We start from the raw sequence: 15,865 nt of genomic DNA, 5'->3' as shown, positions 1-15,865 counted from the left end.
GCAAGGAACTGACATAAGTGGATTTGAGTGTTAATATGACAACTCTGGTCTCCCTGTAAGCACGGCTCAGAGAAGAAATCTGAGAAGAAATGAGGTGTCTAATTGGGAGTTACCAGAGAAGTGGTAAGAGGTGAGGGCAGTTAAATGGTAGCATTGGATGTTGAGGTGTATTTTCGAGATAGAATTACTGGATTTGGAGAATGGAGGAGAAGGGAATATTAAGTTTGACTCCTGAGATTTTTGAAGGAACAGCTTGAAAAGGGGAGAGGACTCGTCCTGGGATGTGCACCTTGGAGAGAAGAAAACAGGACCTGGGAAGGGAGTTATGAGTTGCTTCAGTATATTCATTTTAAGCTACTCCTGGAACATCCACATGCAAGGGTAAAGCAGAGAGCTAAGTCTGAGTCCAGTGCTCAAAACTGGGAGGGAAATATTAGATTTTGGAGTCACAGGCATACAGATGGAAACACAAATCATGGCAAGAGCTGAGTTCCCCTGGATAGGAGCATCAATGAAAAGAAAATGGCCCAGAACAAAGCTCTGCAGAAAGCGTGTATTACAGGAGGAGCCAGCCAAGGAGAGTGTGAAGGAGCAGCCAGAGAGAGGCTTGAGTATAAAAGCTAAAGGGAAGACAGTGTGTCTAGCGGGACGCTCACTCCAAGGAACTCCAGTGAGCAGTCTAGTGACATGGGGACTGAAGCACGTTTGGATTTACCAACATGGAGGTCTTACAAGAAGGGCAGTAGTGATAGAAACCAGAAAAATACCAACAGTTTATTTGAGGATGGCAAGCATAAGTTTAAAGTGAAAGTAGCCTACCCAGTTATGCAATATTTCTCTAGCAATGTTCAGTTGCTTGATGAAAGCATGGAAAAGAGGGAGAGTTGGGTTAACCTGGCTGGGATTTCCATACACAATAATGAGGGAGAGAGTGAGGAGTGAGCGAGTTGAAAGAGGGAAAAGGGCATGAAATTTAAGTTGGTTCAGGAGGGAAGGAGAGATAGGGAACTGGTGAAGCTAAGGGATAGGACGAATCCAGATGACAGGGCCGTGTCAAAGCACATACTTGAGCAGGTGAGCTGGAAGTCCAGGAGGTGGTGACCAGAGGAGAGAATCAGACTTTTGAGACTTCACAGTTTGTATGATATCAAGTCCATGTGGTGATTATAGAAATTTGTGGCTGAAAAGAAGAGGTAGGTCGACTCCCTGGAGATGAGGAAAATAAGGATCTGCCACGTCAGAGAAGAGTAAGGAGTTAATGTCAATGAGGCCTGGACATGGAAGTTGCTGAAAATTATTGGAGTGGAGGTGAAGATAACTATTAGGAGCCCCTAAAATCTCACCGAATGAGAGAGTGGCCAGAAGTCAGCAGCACAGCAGCAAGCAGTTAGAAAGGTGGTATACACCTCAAACAAGAGGGGTTTCTACACAGGCAAGGTACATGGTGGTCTGGAAGCAACAGCAAGGAACAAGAATTCCTCTCATTGGGAGCAGAAGAGGAAATAGCCCAGGGAAATGGTACTGATGCAGGTGTAGAAAGAGGGACATCATCCCCTTTGGAAAAGAACTCTGCAATCCTTTCGCAATGTCTGCGATTGTGAGTATAAGTAGTGCTAGCACCCATGCTAGGGCTCAGCAATCACTGTCCTAAGATATACTGTCCTGCAACTTGGGGAGGCAGCATGGAGCGATGGGGAATCTGATAGATCATCTTGAGAAGAGGTTGTGTATAGGTCCAAAACCACCTCTCCACAAAACAATAGCGTAAGAAGATATAACTGATCTGGAAGAGGCTAAAGAAGAATGGCTAAGATAGATGACTGAATGGGAAGGAGAAAAGTATAGCACTACCATGGGACAGCCAGAATAAACCAGGAAACTGAGGACTTGGGCAGAAGTTGCTCCAAAAACAAATCATGGCATAAAACCTGGCCCTAGGGCTTGAGGGAAAATGAGTCTCACACAGAGCGGGAAGGATGTCCAGACTTGTGCACATGGATTCCAATAGATTATACTAGAGCTTCTTACTGTTCCTGGAGAAGGAAAAAGGAGAAGGAGCTAGAAAGAGCCCTAAGAGCAGAAGAGAGAGAAGGGAGACTGGAGGTCAACTGTACATAATATAGGCTCCATAGCAGTTAAGAAAACAAGTTTCTCATAGATGTCCACTCAGTTGGAAAACCCAAATCTACGTGTATGTATCAAGGGGAAAACATATGTACAGCTAACTACCACAATAAGATAGGAAAAGTAACAATATGAAAGGTAGAAAAACTATATCAGTGATCAGAAAGAAAAGAGCGACATCTATTCTAACTGGATGGTCAGGAAAATCTTCACAGTGGAAATGGACTGTCTTCTGTACTTGGAAGAATGGGGGGATTTTGAAAGATAAAGGTCACATGGGTGGAGGAGTGGCCCCAGGCCTTTCTGGCAGCACAAGCTACTGGGACAGTAAGTCCCGTGTGTGTCAGGACAGACCTTGTGCTACCTGAGGCCAAGTCTCTCTGGGTCCGATCCTGACCCAGCTGTTCTTTTCTTTCCTTTCACCAGTTGCATGAGCAATGAGCAGCCACCCCCTGAAGGAGATGTCTGAAACTCACAGCAGCCCTCTCCTGGCAGAGCCTCTTTCCAACAGATACAAACTCTATGAGTCAGAGTTTACCAGCCCTAGCTGGCCCTCCAGCCCCCAGGATACACACCCGGCCCTGCCCCTCCTGGAAATGCCTGAAGAAAAGGTGAGGAATGTCCATCCATCCCACGATGTTTCCTACGTGTGTGTGTTGGTGGGGGTGGGGGAAGGCGAGGGGGTGAAAGATGCAGCTTTCTCCCCTATGCAAAGCATGTGTTATATAATGCCTGGAAGGACCACTGCCCAGGAAGATTCTGCCCCTCGTCAATACGTGGTCACACCCATGATGGGTCCTACTTGGCCTAAGAAAGAAAATATGGCTGAGTGTGCAACATGATTTTAAGGACAAATAGGGAATGCACATACTCATCATACACCAGTCTTTCAATCAGTCTCCAGAATCTTTCCCCTTAGACTTGCCTCCTTGAATTACCTGTTGTCTCCAAAAACAATGCCTTCAATCAAATGTCGATCTTTAGCACTCCCTGAACACAGTGGCCCAGAGGGAACCTGGCTATAGCTACTGATACAGGGGAGAGGGATCCAAGCTAACAACAACAAACCCTGGGAAGAGGGGAGAATCTGATTTCCAGAATTGTCACAGTATATTATTTAAAACATCCAGTTTTCAACAAACAATTATGACACATGCTAAGAAACAAGAAAGCATGGAATGAGGGAAATAAAGCAGTCAATATAAACTGTCCCTGAGGAAGCCCAGACATTGGACTTACTAGAAGATTTATTTAAAACACCTTAAACATGATGAAGGAACAACAGCAGCAAAACATGTCTACAGAACTATAGCAAAGTATGAGAAGTATGAGGGCAATTTCTCACAAAATGAAGAATATCAATAAGGAGGACATTATAAAAAAGAAACAAGTAGAAATTCTGAAGTTAAAAAGTATAATAGAAATGAAAAAAAAAATTGTTAGAGGAGCTCAACAGCAGATTGGAGCCGTCAGAAGAAAGAATCAGAAAGTGTAAATACAAGTCAATTGTTTTTTTGTCTAATGGCTTTTCTGAACTAATTTCCAGAAAGTCTGTATTCTTTGTCATTTGTACCACAAATGTCTCTGCTTGGTTAGCCTCACGGTCCGCTAATGATTGGACACAGATTTTCTTAGATTCCTGGAGTCAATACGCCTCCCATTCTTTATTGAAGGGATCTGTGTGCATGTTAGGGTATATTTTCAACAATGGCCCAGGCAGTTTTCAACTCCACCCTAGCCTTCACTTCCTGCTTGCATAGAGACTCAAACTCAGCCAGCTGAGAGGTTAAGAACTTGTCAGTTCTCTCTTGAGCATGCACCCTGTCCTAGGCATGTGCCAGACTTACAAATGCATGAGGCCTCCTACAGTCCCAGGAATCTGTCCAAGCTTTTTAAAACCCCTTTTGACCATCTCATTCCCCAATTTTCCTTTTACTCTTTTGGATTAGCCTATTGCTTCTCCAACCACCTTAGGCACATTTTTTTTTCAGTGTTCTCACTGCTTTTATGGAGGAGAGAATTTGTGGAGGTCCTTACTCCACCATTTTCACTGATATCCTCAAGACATTTAAGATTTGATGCAGGAAGGAGGTTGGAGAAATCTGTATACCATCGATGTACAATAAAAATATAATGGGAGCCACATATGTAAGTTTCAATTTGTATGAACCACAGTTTTAAAAAGTAAAAAGAAGTAGATGAAACTAATTTTAACAATATATTTTATTTAGCCTAATTTTATCAATATATAATATTATTTCAATATATAATCAATATAAAGTATCATTGAGATAGTTTACACATTCTTTTTTTATACCATGTCTTCAAAATTCACTTAGAGCACATCTCAATTCAGACTAGCCACATTTCAAGAGCTCAATAGCTACACGTCCCATTGGCTTCTATGCTGGACAGCAGAACTTTAGAGCAAGGAGTCCTGACTAAGCAGTCCACAGAGAGAATTGAGGTCAGTATGACTTTAGATGAGGAAGATAATTTATCTTTATTTTCACTACCCTCCAGTGAACTTCAGCTTTTACTTCAGTTATAAATACAGTCAATGAAAAGCAGTTATATTAGTAGTACCTGGATTTTTGTCATTGTCACAAGTTGGGTTCCCCTAGGAAGCTGACTTGGAGATGGAAATTTGCACGTAAGAAGTTTACTGGGGAATGCCATTGAGACCAATAGTTGTAGAGAAGTAAGGCAACAGGATTAGGCAGAAAACGTTGAGCGGAGATACAATCACAATAAAGACCTCAGCTGATCCTATGGTGAGCCATGGAGCTGGAATGGCTCTACAGAGTCGTCCTGAGTTGGAGTGAAGAGGCTCCATATATTCACTCATCACTACTTTGAAATTATAGTAGGTGTTGGATCTGTTGCACCTATATGTGTATTGCCATCATTTTAGATATTGTGATCATTGCATTTCAAAATAATGGGTTTTCTTTGTAATCCTATTTATTTTATTCATTTACAAACAGTATTCTGGAAAGAAGTCCATAGGCTTTCCAAACTGCCAAAAAGGGATCCATGGCACAAAGGGTTAAGACACCCTGCTGTGAAGGATGTATAGTAATCCTGGGAAGAGCAGGCACTCTAGGTAGCATTAGACAATGGATATGTGTCTTATGATGGTTTATATTAAAAAAAAACAAAAAACTGACAACCTTCTTTATCCCCAAACGTCCCTGCTCTCAAAATTCTATATTATTTGATATTTTGTCATGGCTTCTCCTGAAAGGATCTCCGGTCCTCCAACGAAGAAAGCCACATTGTGAAAATCGAAAAACCCACTGAAAAGAGTAAAAGAAGAGAAAGCGGAGCAGCCCACCGGGGCTCTGCAGGCCAGGGGGGCATCAGTCTCTTTCAAGCCGTGGGCTACCTCACAGGCGAGATGAAGGAGTGCAGGAGCTGGCTGAAAGGTAGGCAAATGCCCTCGGGGAAGAAGCAGCCAGGCCAGGCCAGGGAGATAGCCCTCCTTCGGGCATGGACTGAGAAAGCTACCCGTTCACTCACTCATGGTGAGGGCTCCCACAGTTGGGGTGCTCCAGCCCTGAGTTGACTTTGGGTGGGCATAATGTACCCTACTAACCTGGAATTCCCATAGTTTCAGAATCAGATGCGTTTCTCTAAGTTTAGTTCTTTGCAAATTCTTCATTTCTATGGAATAGATATATGACAACCATTTAGCAAAATATAAACCATTTTCCAAACAAGCTGAATGGTCATTCCTTCACTTTTCCATAACCATTTATTACGTGCCAAGAAAACATTGGCACCACCCTCCCCAATGTTCTGGGGTTCTTTCCTTAGTCTTCCTTCTCCTCATTTCCCTAAACTAAAGGCTCCAACAAACGCCCCTCACCTCCCTGTCCCCACGTGCCCCTACCCGTACAGGCTGTCCTGGGAACCAAAGCAGAGAATGAGGCAGAATGTTATGTCCCCTCTTCTAGATCTTGCTAACCCCTGAGTCCTGACTCAATACTGTCGTTCACAGCTGAGCTAAAATGATTTTTTTTCCCAGCTTCATTTCTCCAGACTACTTTCTTTGCTACTCAGATACGAGCCCTCAACTGGGTAATACAGCACTACACAAAAAGAGTTTCCTTCCCGCTCCACCCTTTCCCTTGGACCAATAAAGTACCCTTGGAATGGTCCTGGGACTTCCTTGCCAGCAAGCCAATGGCTGGGATGGCATTAAATTGGTCTCAGCACAGTGCCTCAGTCTGTAAGTCAAAACTAACACCTACTGCAGACTGATGGCTGGGCCACTCAGAGATGGGCTAGGTGCCAGGCCAAATGAGGGAAAATATCCTGGCTCAGGCATCCCTGTCTTTGTTGCCACGCCAACCAGTGGTCCCGCAGGGAAGCACCGGATAGACCCTGCTGATGGCTCTGCCTGTCTTTTCAGATAAGCCGCTGGCCCTCCAGTTCACAGACTGGGTCCTGAGGGGGACTGCTCAGGTGATGTTTGTCAACAACCCTCTCAGTGGATTCATCATCTTCATAGGACTTCTGATCCAGAATCCCTGGTGGACGATTGCTGGGGCCCTGGGGACAGTGGTCTCGACCTTAACTGCCCTCGCCTTGAGCCAGGACAGGTGGGTCCCTCTTTATGTTGGTCTTGGGTCTTGGGGCAGACCAGTTTAGAGGTGTTTACTCGAGTGGTCCGCCAACCTTCTCCTATCAGCCAGCCCAAGGTCTCCTGAGTATCAACTTTGAACAGGTCCATGGAGGTTTTTACAGAATTAAACTACTATGCTCACAGCAAATGAAAGCACCAGGCTCCATTTGACTATGGAACCTTCTAGAAACACTCCCTCGAAGGCAGGTGCAGAGGAACACTTAAGCAATTCTTCACTCGTGGAACTTACAATATAGCTGAGAGGGATAAGACTAACAGGCAAGAAATGTCTCCAAATAATACAAGACAGTATGTAATGGAGAGTTCGGAGATGGCAGACATCACTAAGTGTTGGGAAGATTACAGAGGGCAGTCTTTGAGCTAGAAACAGTGGATATGGGAGAGAAGAAATTGTACAAAATTGTAACAATTTTGTATTGTTACAAAATCCAGTAACAATAACTAACATTTTATAGAACTGGACTGTTTCCTCCGACTTTACCATATGTTATTCCAGTAATTCCCAAACTTTCTTGACAGCCAGAATCAATCCCCTGGGGTGATTGTCAAGGAAAGTAACTTCTCAGTCCCACCCACTGCCCCTCCCCACAGAGATATTGTGATGCAGTGGATGTAGAAGGGCATGTTTTAAATAAGATCCTTCTGGGTGCTTCTAAAGGTCAGAGAAGTTTGGGAATGCCCATAGTTTTAGTGTTTTCTTTTGTTTTGTTTTCCATTTGGGAGTCACCAACCCAACTGTGGATCATAAACTAATTGTCAACATCATTTTTAAAAATTAAAATAATAGAATAAAAACATTAAAGTAATCCATATGGAGTACATATAAATATTATGTTGTGAAATTTCTGTTTCGTTCATGTTGGTGCATGTGTATGTGTGATTCTTACCACCACCTCACAAGGCAGACAGTGAAGGTAAGATGGTAAGAGGGTGCACATTTTGCATGTGAGAAAAAGGAGACTGGGAGGGTAAGTTGGTCACCTAAGGTGCCACAGCCAGGGGGTGGCAGGGCTTGAGTTTAGACGTGTGGCCTGCATATTCTAGGCTGACAGTCAGTGTTCTGTCTGTCAAGTGGAAAGATAGGCAACATGGCCAGTTGTCCCATGGTAAACCGGGAGTAACGAGAGTTATCAAAGTTGGTTGTGTTCCAAACAACATCGCACTCTTCCAGGTCTACCTGACATTCTGGATTCCACTGAGGCAAATGCATGGGTCAACTTGTCTCCATGGAAAGCTGCTCATGTATCTCTAAGGTGGTCTTGGGTGACCACTGTGATTCTAGCTAGCTGGGCGGCCATCAGTGGTCAGATAGATGAGAAGCTGAATTGTTTTGGGTGCAGGTCTGGTGGGTGAGATGAGAACTGGGCTCCAGCTGAGATTTTGTATCGCTCTTTCAATCAGTGGGTTCCCAATTCCTTGCTCCCACTTGCTGATAATTGTATGGGCAGCTGGCCTAGAATTGCCCTCCTGACAGGATCAACTCTTGTCTTACTGCCTCATAAACATTTGCTAAAGCTCACTGGGCATAAACCATGTCCAGCCCATGCCTCCTTAGCTTTCTGACCTCGGGCAGGCACTTCCCCTCTCTACCCCGTTGTCCTCATCTGTACGATCCATGGTTCACCTTTTAAAAGCTCACATCACTTCCTGCTCTGACAGTCTGATTCTCTGATTTTCTTCCTGACCATAATCTATTGATAAACGCGCTAAGCCATTCAGTCACTTCACAGACTACAGTATTATCAGGGGAGACAAGTGCCAAGCCTGCCTAATCCTCAGAAAGATATTGATTAACAACTTAAGACAAATTCGCATCAGATAAAAACCCAACCCCTCAATTTGGTTTCCAAAGCCTTCTCTGATGGTCCCACCCTACCTGCCACTCAACATCACACTTGTTCCCAGTTGAGCACTGTGCTTCTGCCTATCTAATCCTATCATTCCTTAAATCCCTCATCCTCTAAAACGCCAACCCCAATTGCCCCAGTGTACTCTGATCCTTGCTTTCTCTCTGAACAACCACAGAACACGACCCATTACTAGACTGAACTGTGTTCTAATCACTTTCTGAGTCTTCTCTCCCTGGCTGTTTGACGCATGTTCAGGACGAGAAGTCCAGTGCAAATGTTCCATAATCCACTCTAGTGCCTAGAAAAAATGTGAGCTTCATTGCTGATAGGTCAGTACTATGTTCTATACCACTGGCTCAAAGCTGTAGGCACCCTGCTCTCCATTCATACACACACAGCCTTCCAAAGAGCCATGACTTCACTCTCCGCCATGAACCACTGACACAGCTGCATATCCTAGTCAAAACTCCCTCACCCCACCACCACCCCACCTCCAGCACTCCACGCCCACTACCCCACCCCCACTAGACTGGAGACTGTACTTTCCAGATAGTAGCTCAAGCTCAGTAACACTGACGTGGCAGGGTCCTGATGGCATGTGATTCTAATGAAGATCTTTTTCACATTGGGGTTGAACCTAATTTTATATTTTTGATGGTCAGAGCAGGGACACCAATGGGAAACTACAGAGAAAAAGCAAACACACTTTTAAAAAAAATGATTTTCTCAAAACACGGGTGTCTGCTCCTCAGGTAGTTACTATGGTCCCAAGGGGATTCTGAACCCCAATGGTCTTCCCTGTAGCCTGATTCCTTCCCAGGCCCTTGGCTGTCTGCAGCTGCCCAATATCTTCCTGGCCTCGATCCCCACCCAGCCCCATCTCTTACACACACACACACACACACACACACACACACACACGTGCATACTCGTGCACACACAACTTCCCGGTGTCATATCTCAGGTTTCCATTAGATTTCCCTCTAGACGTAGCAATTTGAAACTCCCATAAGAAGCAGAGCTTAGACACAGAGAAGACAAAAGTGCATAATTTAATTCTAGATGAACAAAGGTAACTAAGGGGTGTGTGTGTGTGTGTGTGTGTGTGTGTGTGTGGGTGTGTGTGTGTGTGATCTAGGAAGGTGTTGGCAGATATGTGACTGCCCAACATTCACCGAATAAACTGACTTGTTCTTGCGAGCAGCAGGAGGGAGGGACCACGAAATTCAAACACAGAGTAACTCTGTGTCCCCCCAGGTCGGCCATTGCCTCAGGACTCCATGGGTACAACGGGATGCTGGTGGGACTGCTGATGGCCGTGTTCTCCGAGAAGTTAGACTACTACTGGTGGCTTCTGTTTCCTGTGACCTTCACAGCCATGGCCTGGTGAGACCTCGTTTCTGCTCACAGACCCACAGGGTCCCAACATGATGATGTCTTACCTGGGTGGGGACATGCCCTGTCATGGGGCCCAGTGTCTTCATAGGCAGACTGTTTGTCTCAAAAGACACGGTGGAAGTCCATGACATCCCCTGCAACCCAAGAGGGTCGCTTTTGAATTCAGAATGGCAGGGACCCTTTAAGGCAGCAAAGCACCACATGTTTTTTATTGTGCTGATATTCTTCCTTGAATGATAGGCTTCATGAGAAAGACAAATATTTATGGAATATTTCCTACATGCACAGTGCTAAGTAAGCTAGGGCTACCGTGTTTCCCTGAAAAGAAGACCTAGCAGGACCATCAGCTCGAATGCGTCTTTTGGAGCAAAAATTAATATAAGACCGGGTCTAATATTATATTATATAAAACCCGGTCTTATATTATAGTAAAATAAGACCGGGTCTTACATTAATTTTTGCTCCAAAAGACTCATTAGAGCTGATGGTACGGCTAGGTTTTATTTTCAGGGAAACACGATATTATTGTCGCCAATTTACAGAAGGAAAGACCGAGGCATGCAGAGGTTAATAACTTGTCCCCTGGTCAGACTCTGTAAAAGTCCTTGATGCTGCCATTCTGAACCCAGAACCCGCATTATTAAACTCCAGGCCATATGGGAACCATCGATCCTGTGGCCTAACCAAGACCCAAAAGCTGAAAACTGGCTTGTGAGAGAGGCAGAGAGCTTTCTTGGAACAGAACATCTATATCTAAAGCAGAGAGTCTCTGAGAAGCATCAGCTGAGACGTTGTTGTGCGATCACCTCCTTTTGCAGAAGGAATAAACAAGCAAGATGGAAGGATCGTGAGAACAAACATTCACTGGCCTTTTATTCATATGAGCCTTAGCTCACTTGAATTTGTAGCAGGTCTGTCGTGTCTGAGGGGTCCCTGTGGCATGGCCATGTTACACAGTGACAGGAAGCCGTGGTCCCCATCCCCTGGGCTCACCTCCCCTCAGACATGCTGACTGATTTTTAACATCTCTAAGAAGTAAATGTCTTTCTTTGGTTTCAAAGTCTGGAGTTATTAAAAGTAGTTAGTTTAATTTAGTTTAAGTATTATTCCATTACTTTTTACTAGTGCCTGCAAATAAATTACTACATTAAGCATTCTGGGCAATTTATGTTTCTTCTTAGGGTTTCTTTCTTTCTTTATGTGTCAGGACAAACCAAAATAGTCATTTCTGTGGGGATTTCCTTAATGTCCCCCACAAGCCCCCATCCCCAACCCCCATGCGAGGAGTAGGAGAACTTGTCTTCATTTGCATACATTTGGTTTATAACTACATAGCTGAAGCCCAGGGCACAGCTCCTCAGCCACAATGCACTGGGTGATGGTTTGTCTCCAGGGCTCCCACCCCCACCCACTTCCCAATTTTAAAGACTAAACACCATGGAGCACCCTATTCTGGGCTGAGCTCTGTGCTACGACTTTAATCGTTCACGAATCTCATGTAGTCCTTGAAATCCAACCCACAGGGTAAGTATTGGTAGTGTTTCTTTCCAGGTTTATCCAACAAACAAATATTTGCTGAGTGCCTGCTATGTGCAGGCACTATTCTAGATGCTGGGGGGCCATTGTGAACAAGCGAAGGTCTCTATCCCCTTAGAGCTTACATTCTTCTTGGCAAAGACAGATCATTTCATGATGTGATAAGTACTCTGAGGAAAGAAAAATGGGGCAAATGGGACAGGGAGTGATTCCAGACACGGGTGGTCAGGAAGGTCACTTTGCAGAGGGGACATTTGACCTAGGTTATAAGAAGGCATCTGCCATCTGAAGATCTGGGTGAAGGAAGCTGCAGGCAGAAGCAGCAGCATGTGCAAAGACCCCACCTGGAGAAGTGTGATGAGTTCAGGAAATAAGACCAGTGGGGCACAAGCCCTGAACGGAGGAGGAGTGGTAGGAAGTGAGGGCAGAGGTGGACAAGGGCAGACCCTGTACACCTTGAAGATCCAATAAGCCCCTTGATTTTGATTACAACTCTGATGAGAAGCAGTGAAAGGGTTTTAAGCAGAGGAGTGATAAGATATGGTTTAAATTTAAATAAAGCACTCCGCTGGCAGTGTAGAGAATGGATTTTCACTGGAGCAAGAGTGGAAGCTGGCGGTGTAGTTAGGAGTGTGTGGCAATAACCCACGAGGGATGAGAGTGGTTTGGACTGGGCTGATATCCAGGAAGGTGGTGAGAAATGGTTGGGCTTGGGTATGTTTTAAGGGAGGTAGAGGCAACAGGATTTCCTGAGAGGCTGTGAAATGGGATAAGGGTGAGGAAAGAAGACACAGATACTCCTATAATTTGCTGAGCTCCTGGATTGATAGAGAAGACCAAAAAAAAAAAGAAAAAATTTAAAACAAAAAACAGGTTGGTGGCAGGAGACAGGATGCAAATTGAGGGTTCTGTTTGGACATATTACACTTCAGAATTCCAAGCAGAGATGTTGAGTACGTTACTGTATGTGCAAATCTGGAATTTAGTGATACCATCAAGATTTGAAGGCAGAAGCATATAGAAGATATTTTTTGTCCATGAGACTAAAGATATTACCCAGAAAGAGAAGGTTAAAAAGAGAGAAGGAGAGAACCCAAGAGAGAGCCATAGGATCTTCTAATATTTAGATATCTGGCAGAAGAGGGGAAGAACCACTGAAGGAGAGTTGAGAAGTAGCAGCTGGAAAAGCAGAAAGAAAACTAAGAATGTGCAGTGGTGTGGCAGCCCAGACGGAAGGCTCCAATGTCAAATGAAGGGGGCAGGGAATGACCATGGCTTTGGCAAAATAGATGTCATTGATGAACTGGACAAGAGCCATCTCCATGGCATGGGGAGAACACATACCTGATTAGAGTGGGTTTAGGAAAGAATGGGAGTAGAATGATGGGCGATAGCAAAGTTAGACAATACTTTTGAGGAGTATTGCTGTGAAAGGAAGCAGAGAAATGGGGCAACAGCACGAGCAGACATCGGATTAAAGGAGGAGCATTTTTAAAGATAGAAGATCCTAGAATATGTTTGTATACTTATGAGAATGACCCAGAGAAAAAGGGGAGATTGAAGCTGCAGGAGAAAGGGAAGAGAATTGCAGGAGTGATGATGTCCTTGAGATAGACTGAGTCCCAAAGCACAGGGAAAATAACTGGCCTGATAAAGGAACAGGGATACTTCCATTATATGAAAAAGGCAGACAGACAGAGTATGTGGGAACAAGGCAGTCAGAGTGTGGGTCTGACGGTTGGAAAAATGAAGTAGTTTTCATCTTGTCACTTCTATTTTCTTGAAGTAAAGCAAAGAGGTTAGCTGACACTGAAAGGGACGCAGATGTGAAGATTTTAGGAGAAAGGAAAAAAGGTGATATAATTGTCTCAGCAAGTTAGAGTTAATTTGCTAGAGATGTGTAGTAGGGTTTTCAGGCAGTCTTAAATGGCCAGTTGAAATTCGTGGTCACTAATAAAAGTAGACCAATCAACCAGATCATGTGATTTCATGTTTTGTCCTTCAGCTCACTGAGTATGGAAGAAGTAGGGTATTAGGTGTCTAGGGTGTTTGATCCCTTCAGAAGAAAACCAGCTAAGGGAGATGAACTACCTACTATTGCTCAGTCAGCCTGTAAGCGTAAGCATTAGGATTTGCACCCAGCTCCATCTGTCTCCAGAATTTATGCTCTTCCCAAGGAAGAGATCCAGGAGAAAGAGAACACACACAACCCAAGGTTTCATTTTCACATGGTGCTTCTCCGAGTAGCTCAAAGTACTTTAGCTGAATCCAAGCTTGTGTATTACCTATGTGCCACAGCTGACGCCTCCTAAAAGGTCAGATTTCTAAAATCTGCTATTGATATGTGACATTTTGTAAGAATTACATTTTGTTTCGTTTTCTTGGTTTAAGAAACAAGGAAATATTTCAATTATTTTATAAAGTTGCTATTCAAAACCAGTTACAATGATTTGAAAATTTGTTGCTCAAAGGTACAGCCTTAACCACCTTGTTCCCAATCCCAGATCAATGGATCACAGAGTTCAGCAGAGCCAGGAATGTCTGTGCCGAGGAGAGGGGATGTTGGATGGCACAAAGCTAGTGAGACTGTGTAAACCTAAGAATAATCACAGCAATAAACCCTTTGTCTCTTCCATCTTCAGCCCAATTCTTTCTAGTGCCTTGAATTCCATCTTCAGCAAGTGGGACCTCCCGGTCTTCACACTGCCCTTCAACATCGCGGTGACCCTGTACCTGGCAGCCACGGGCCACTACAACCTCTTCTTCCCCACGACACTGGTGGAGCCCGTGTCTTCAGTGCCCAACATCACCTGGACAGAGATTGAAGTGCCCTTGGTAAGTTACCCAGTGGCAGATGAGTTGGGAGCCCCTGATCCTACCGCGGGCATCTCGCTAACAGGTGCATTACCCAGGCTCTCAGCTTCTCTAGACGCATCTCCATTAGATGATGGGTCTTAGTGGAGAAGAGGACAGGAAAGGGAGGCTGCCACCGCCATGTGTTCTTTCAACAAAACTTTAGTGAAGACCTACTGTGTGCCAGGCACTGTATCAGACAATGGGAATACATGGGGACAACCACACACCCCTGCTTTCAGGAGGCTTACCCTCAACACAGAAAAATATATAATAAATAAGAGTAGAGGTAAGTGTTAAGTTGACAATACAGAATGGTGGGATTGAGAGGAAAATATTACATAAAATGGATAGTTGGATGAAGGGGCAAGACACTAAAATAAAAGTTTAAAATTAGGGTTTTAAAGCTATTATCAATAACAGATTGGGTGAATTTTCATGTGCTTTCCATATCAATGGTTCTCAAGCGGGGGTGCTTTTGCCCTCCTGGGGATAGTAGGCAATATCTGCAGACATATTTTAGTTGTCATGACTACAGTGTGGGGGTGCCACTGGTATCTAGTGCGTAGATGCCAGGGGTGCTGCTAAAGATTCTACAGTGTACGGGGCAGGCCCCTCCCCATAACAAAGAACTGTCCAGTCCAAAATGTCAGGAATGCCAAACTTGAGAAACCCTGCTTTATATCCTACTAGCAGAAGCCACACAAATGTACTTATTATTTATTCTACTGATCTGTAGACATCAGAGATAAAGGGATATTATACAAACTGAATGTAAGATTCAATATATAGAACTGTAAAAGTTTGGTCATGTTAACGAACCTAGAGATAGCTAACAGCTAACACTAAAGCAAGTTTAATACGTATCAGATGCTGTTCCAAGACCTTAACTTATTAATTCATTTAACCCTCATTATAGCTCCATATTGTAAGTACTATCATTATCCCCATTTTAGAGATGAGAAAACTAAGGCACAGAGAAGGGTACTTGCCCAAGGTCAAACTGCAGCTAGTGCCTGAGCTTAAAACCAGGCGGCCTGACCCAATACCCAAGCTTTGAACCACCACCCCCTTAGTCCATGGCAGGGCCTGCACCCCACTATTAGGTACCTTTACATGTTGGAATGTTCTTTACATTCCTCAGAACGCTCCCTCTATTTTTCACCCATTGGTTCTAGCTATCCTCTAGCTGTCCTCTAGCTGTCCTCTGAATCTAGCATGATTCAGAATACTATTTCCATGATCTCCTTTTGAATATTTGACAACATAACCCAAATCCTCAAATATCATTCATGCAATCTGATTTCCGAGCCCTCACCTCTCAGCCGTGCCCGTTGTCTAGATGCGCTTACACCTCAGTGTGGCCCTGCTGCTGGGTGCTCAGTCCCAGGGCCACCGCTCTGGAGTGGGGTGGACAGCGCAGGTCCTCCAGGGACAGGCACCCTGTAAACCT

At 44.3% G+C, this 15,865-nt stretch overlaps 1 protein-coding gene across 1 annotated transcript in view; it reads left to right on the top strand.

Annotated features, from left to right (window-relative positions):
- The window catches only part of LOC308509890 (urea transporter 2), a 466,037-nt gene that overhangs the window by 363,353 nt on the left and 86,819 nt on the right, over positions 1-15,865 (top strand). The window contains exons 3-7 of the mRNA XM_081078407.1: positions 2,551-2,735; positions 5,372-5,552; positions 6,542-6,731; positions 9,883-10,011; positions 14,202-14,394. Coding sequence (XP_080934533.1) covers positions 2,562-2,735; positions 5,372-5,552; positions 6,542-6,731; positions 9,883-10,011; positions 14,202-14,394 — 867 coding nt within the window. The 5' untranslated portion in view covers positions 2,551-2,561. The remainder of the gene's footprint in view (positions 1-2,550; positions 2,736-5,371; positions 5,553-6,541; positions 6,732-9,882; positions 10,012-14,201; positions 14,395-15,865) is intronic.

This window comes from Rhinolophus hipposideros (genome assembly GCF_964194185.1).
Source record: "Rhinolophus hipposideros genome assembly, chromosome: 17".
Classification (NCBI taxonomy): Eukaryota; Metazoa; Chordata; class Mammalia; order Chiroptera; family Rhinolophidae; genus Rhinolophus; species Rhinolophus hipposideros.
The sequence above is the reverse complement of the archived record's forward strand: the minus strand, read 5'-3'. Positions and strand labels throughout refer to the sequence as shown.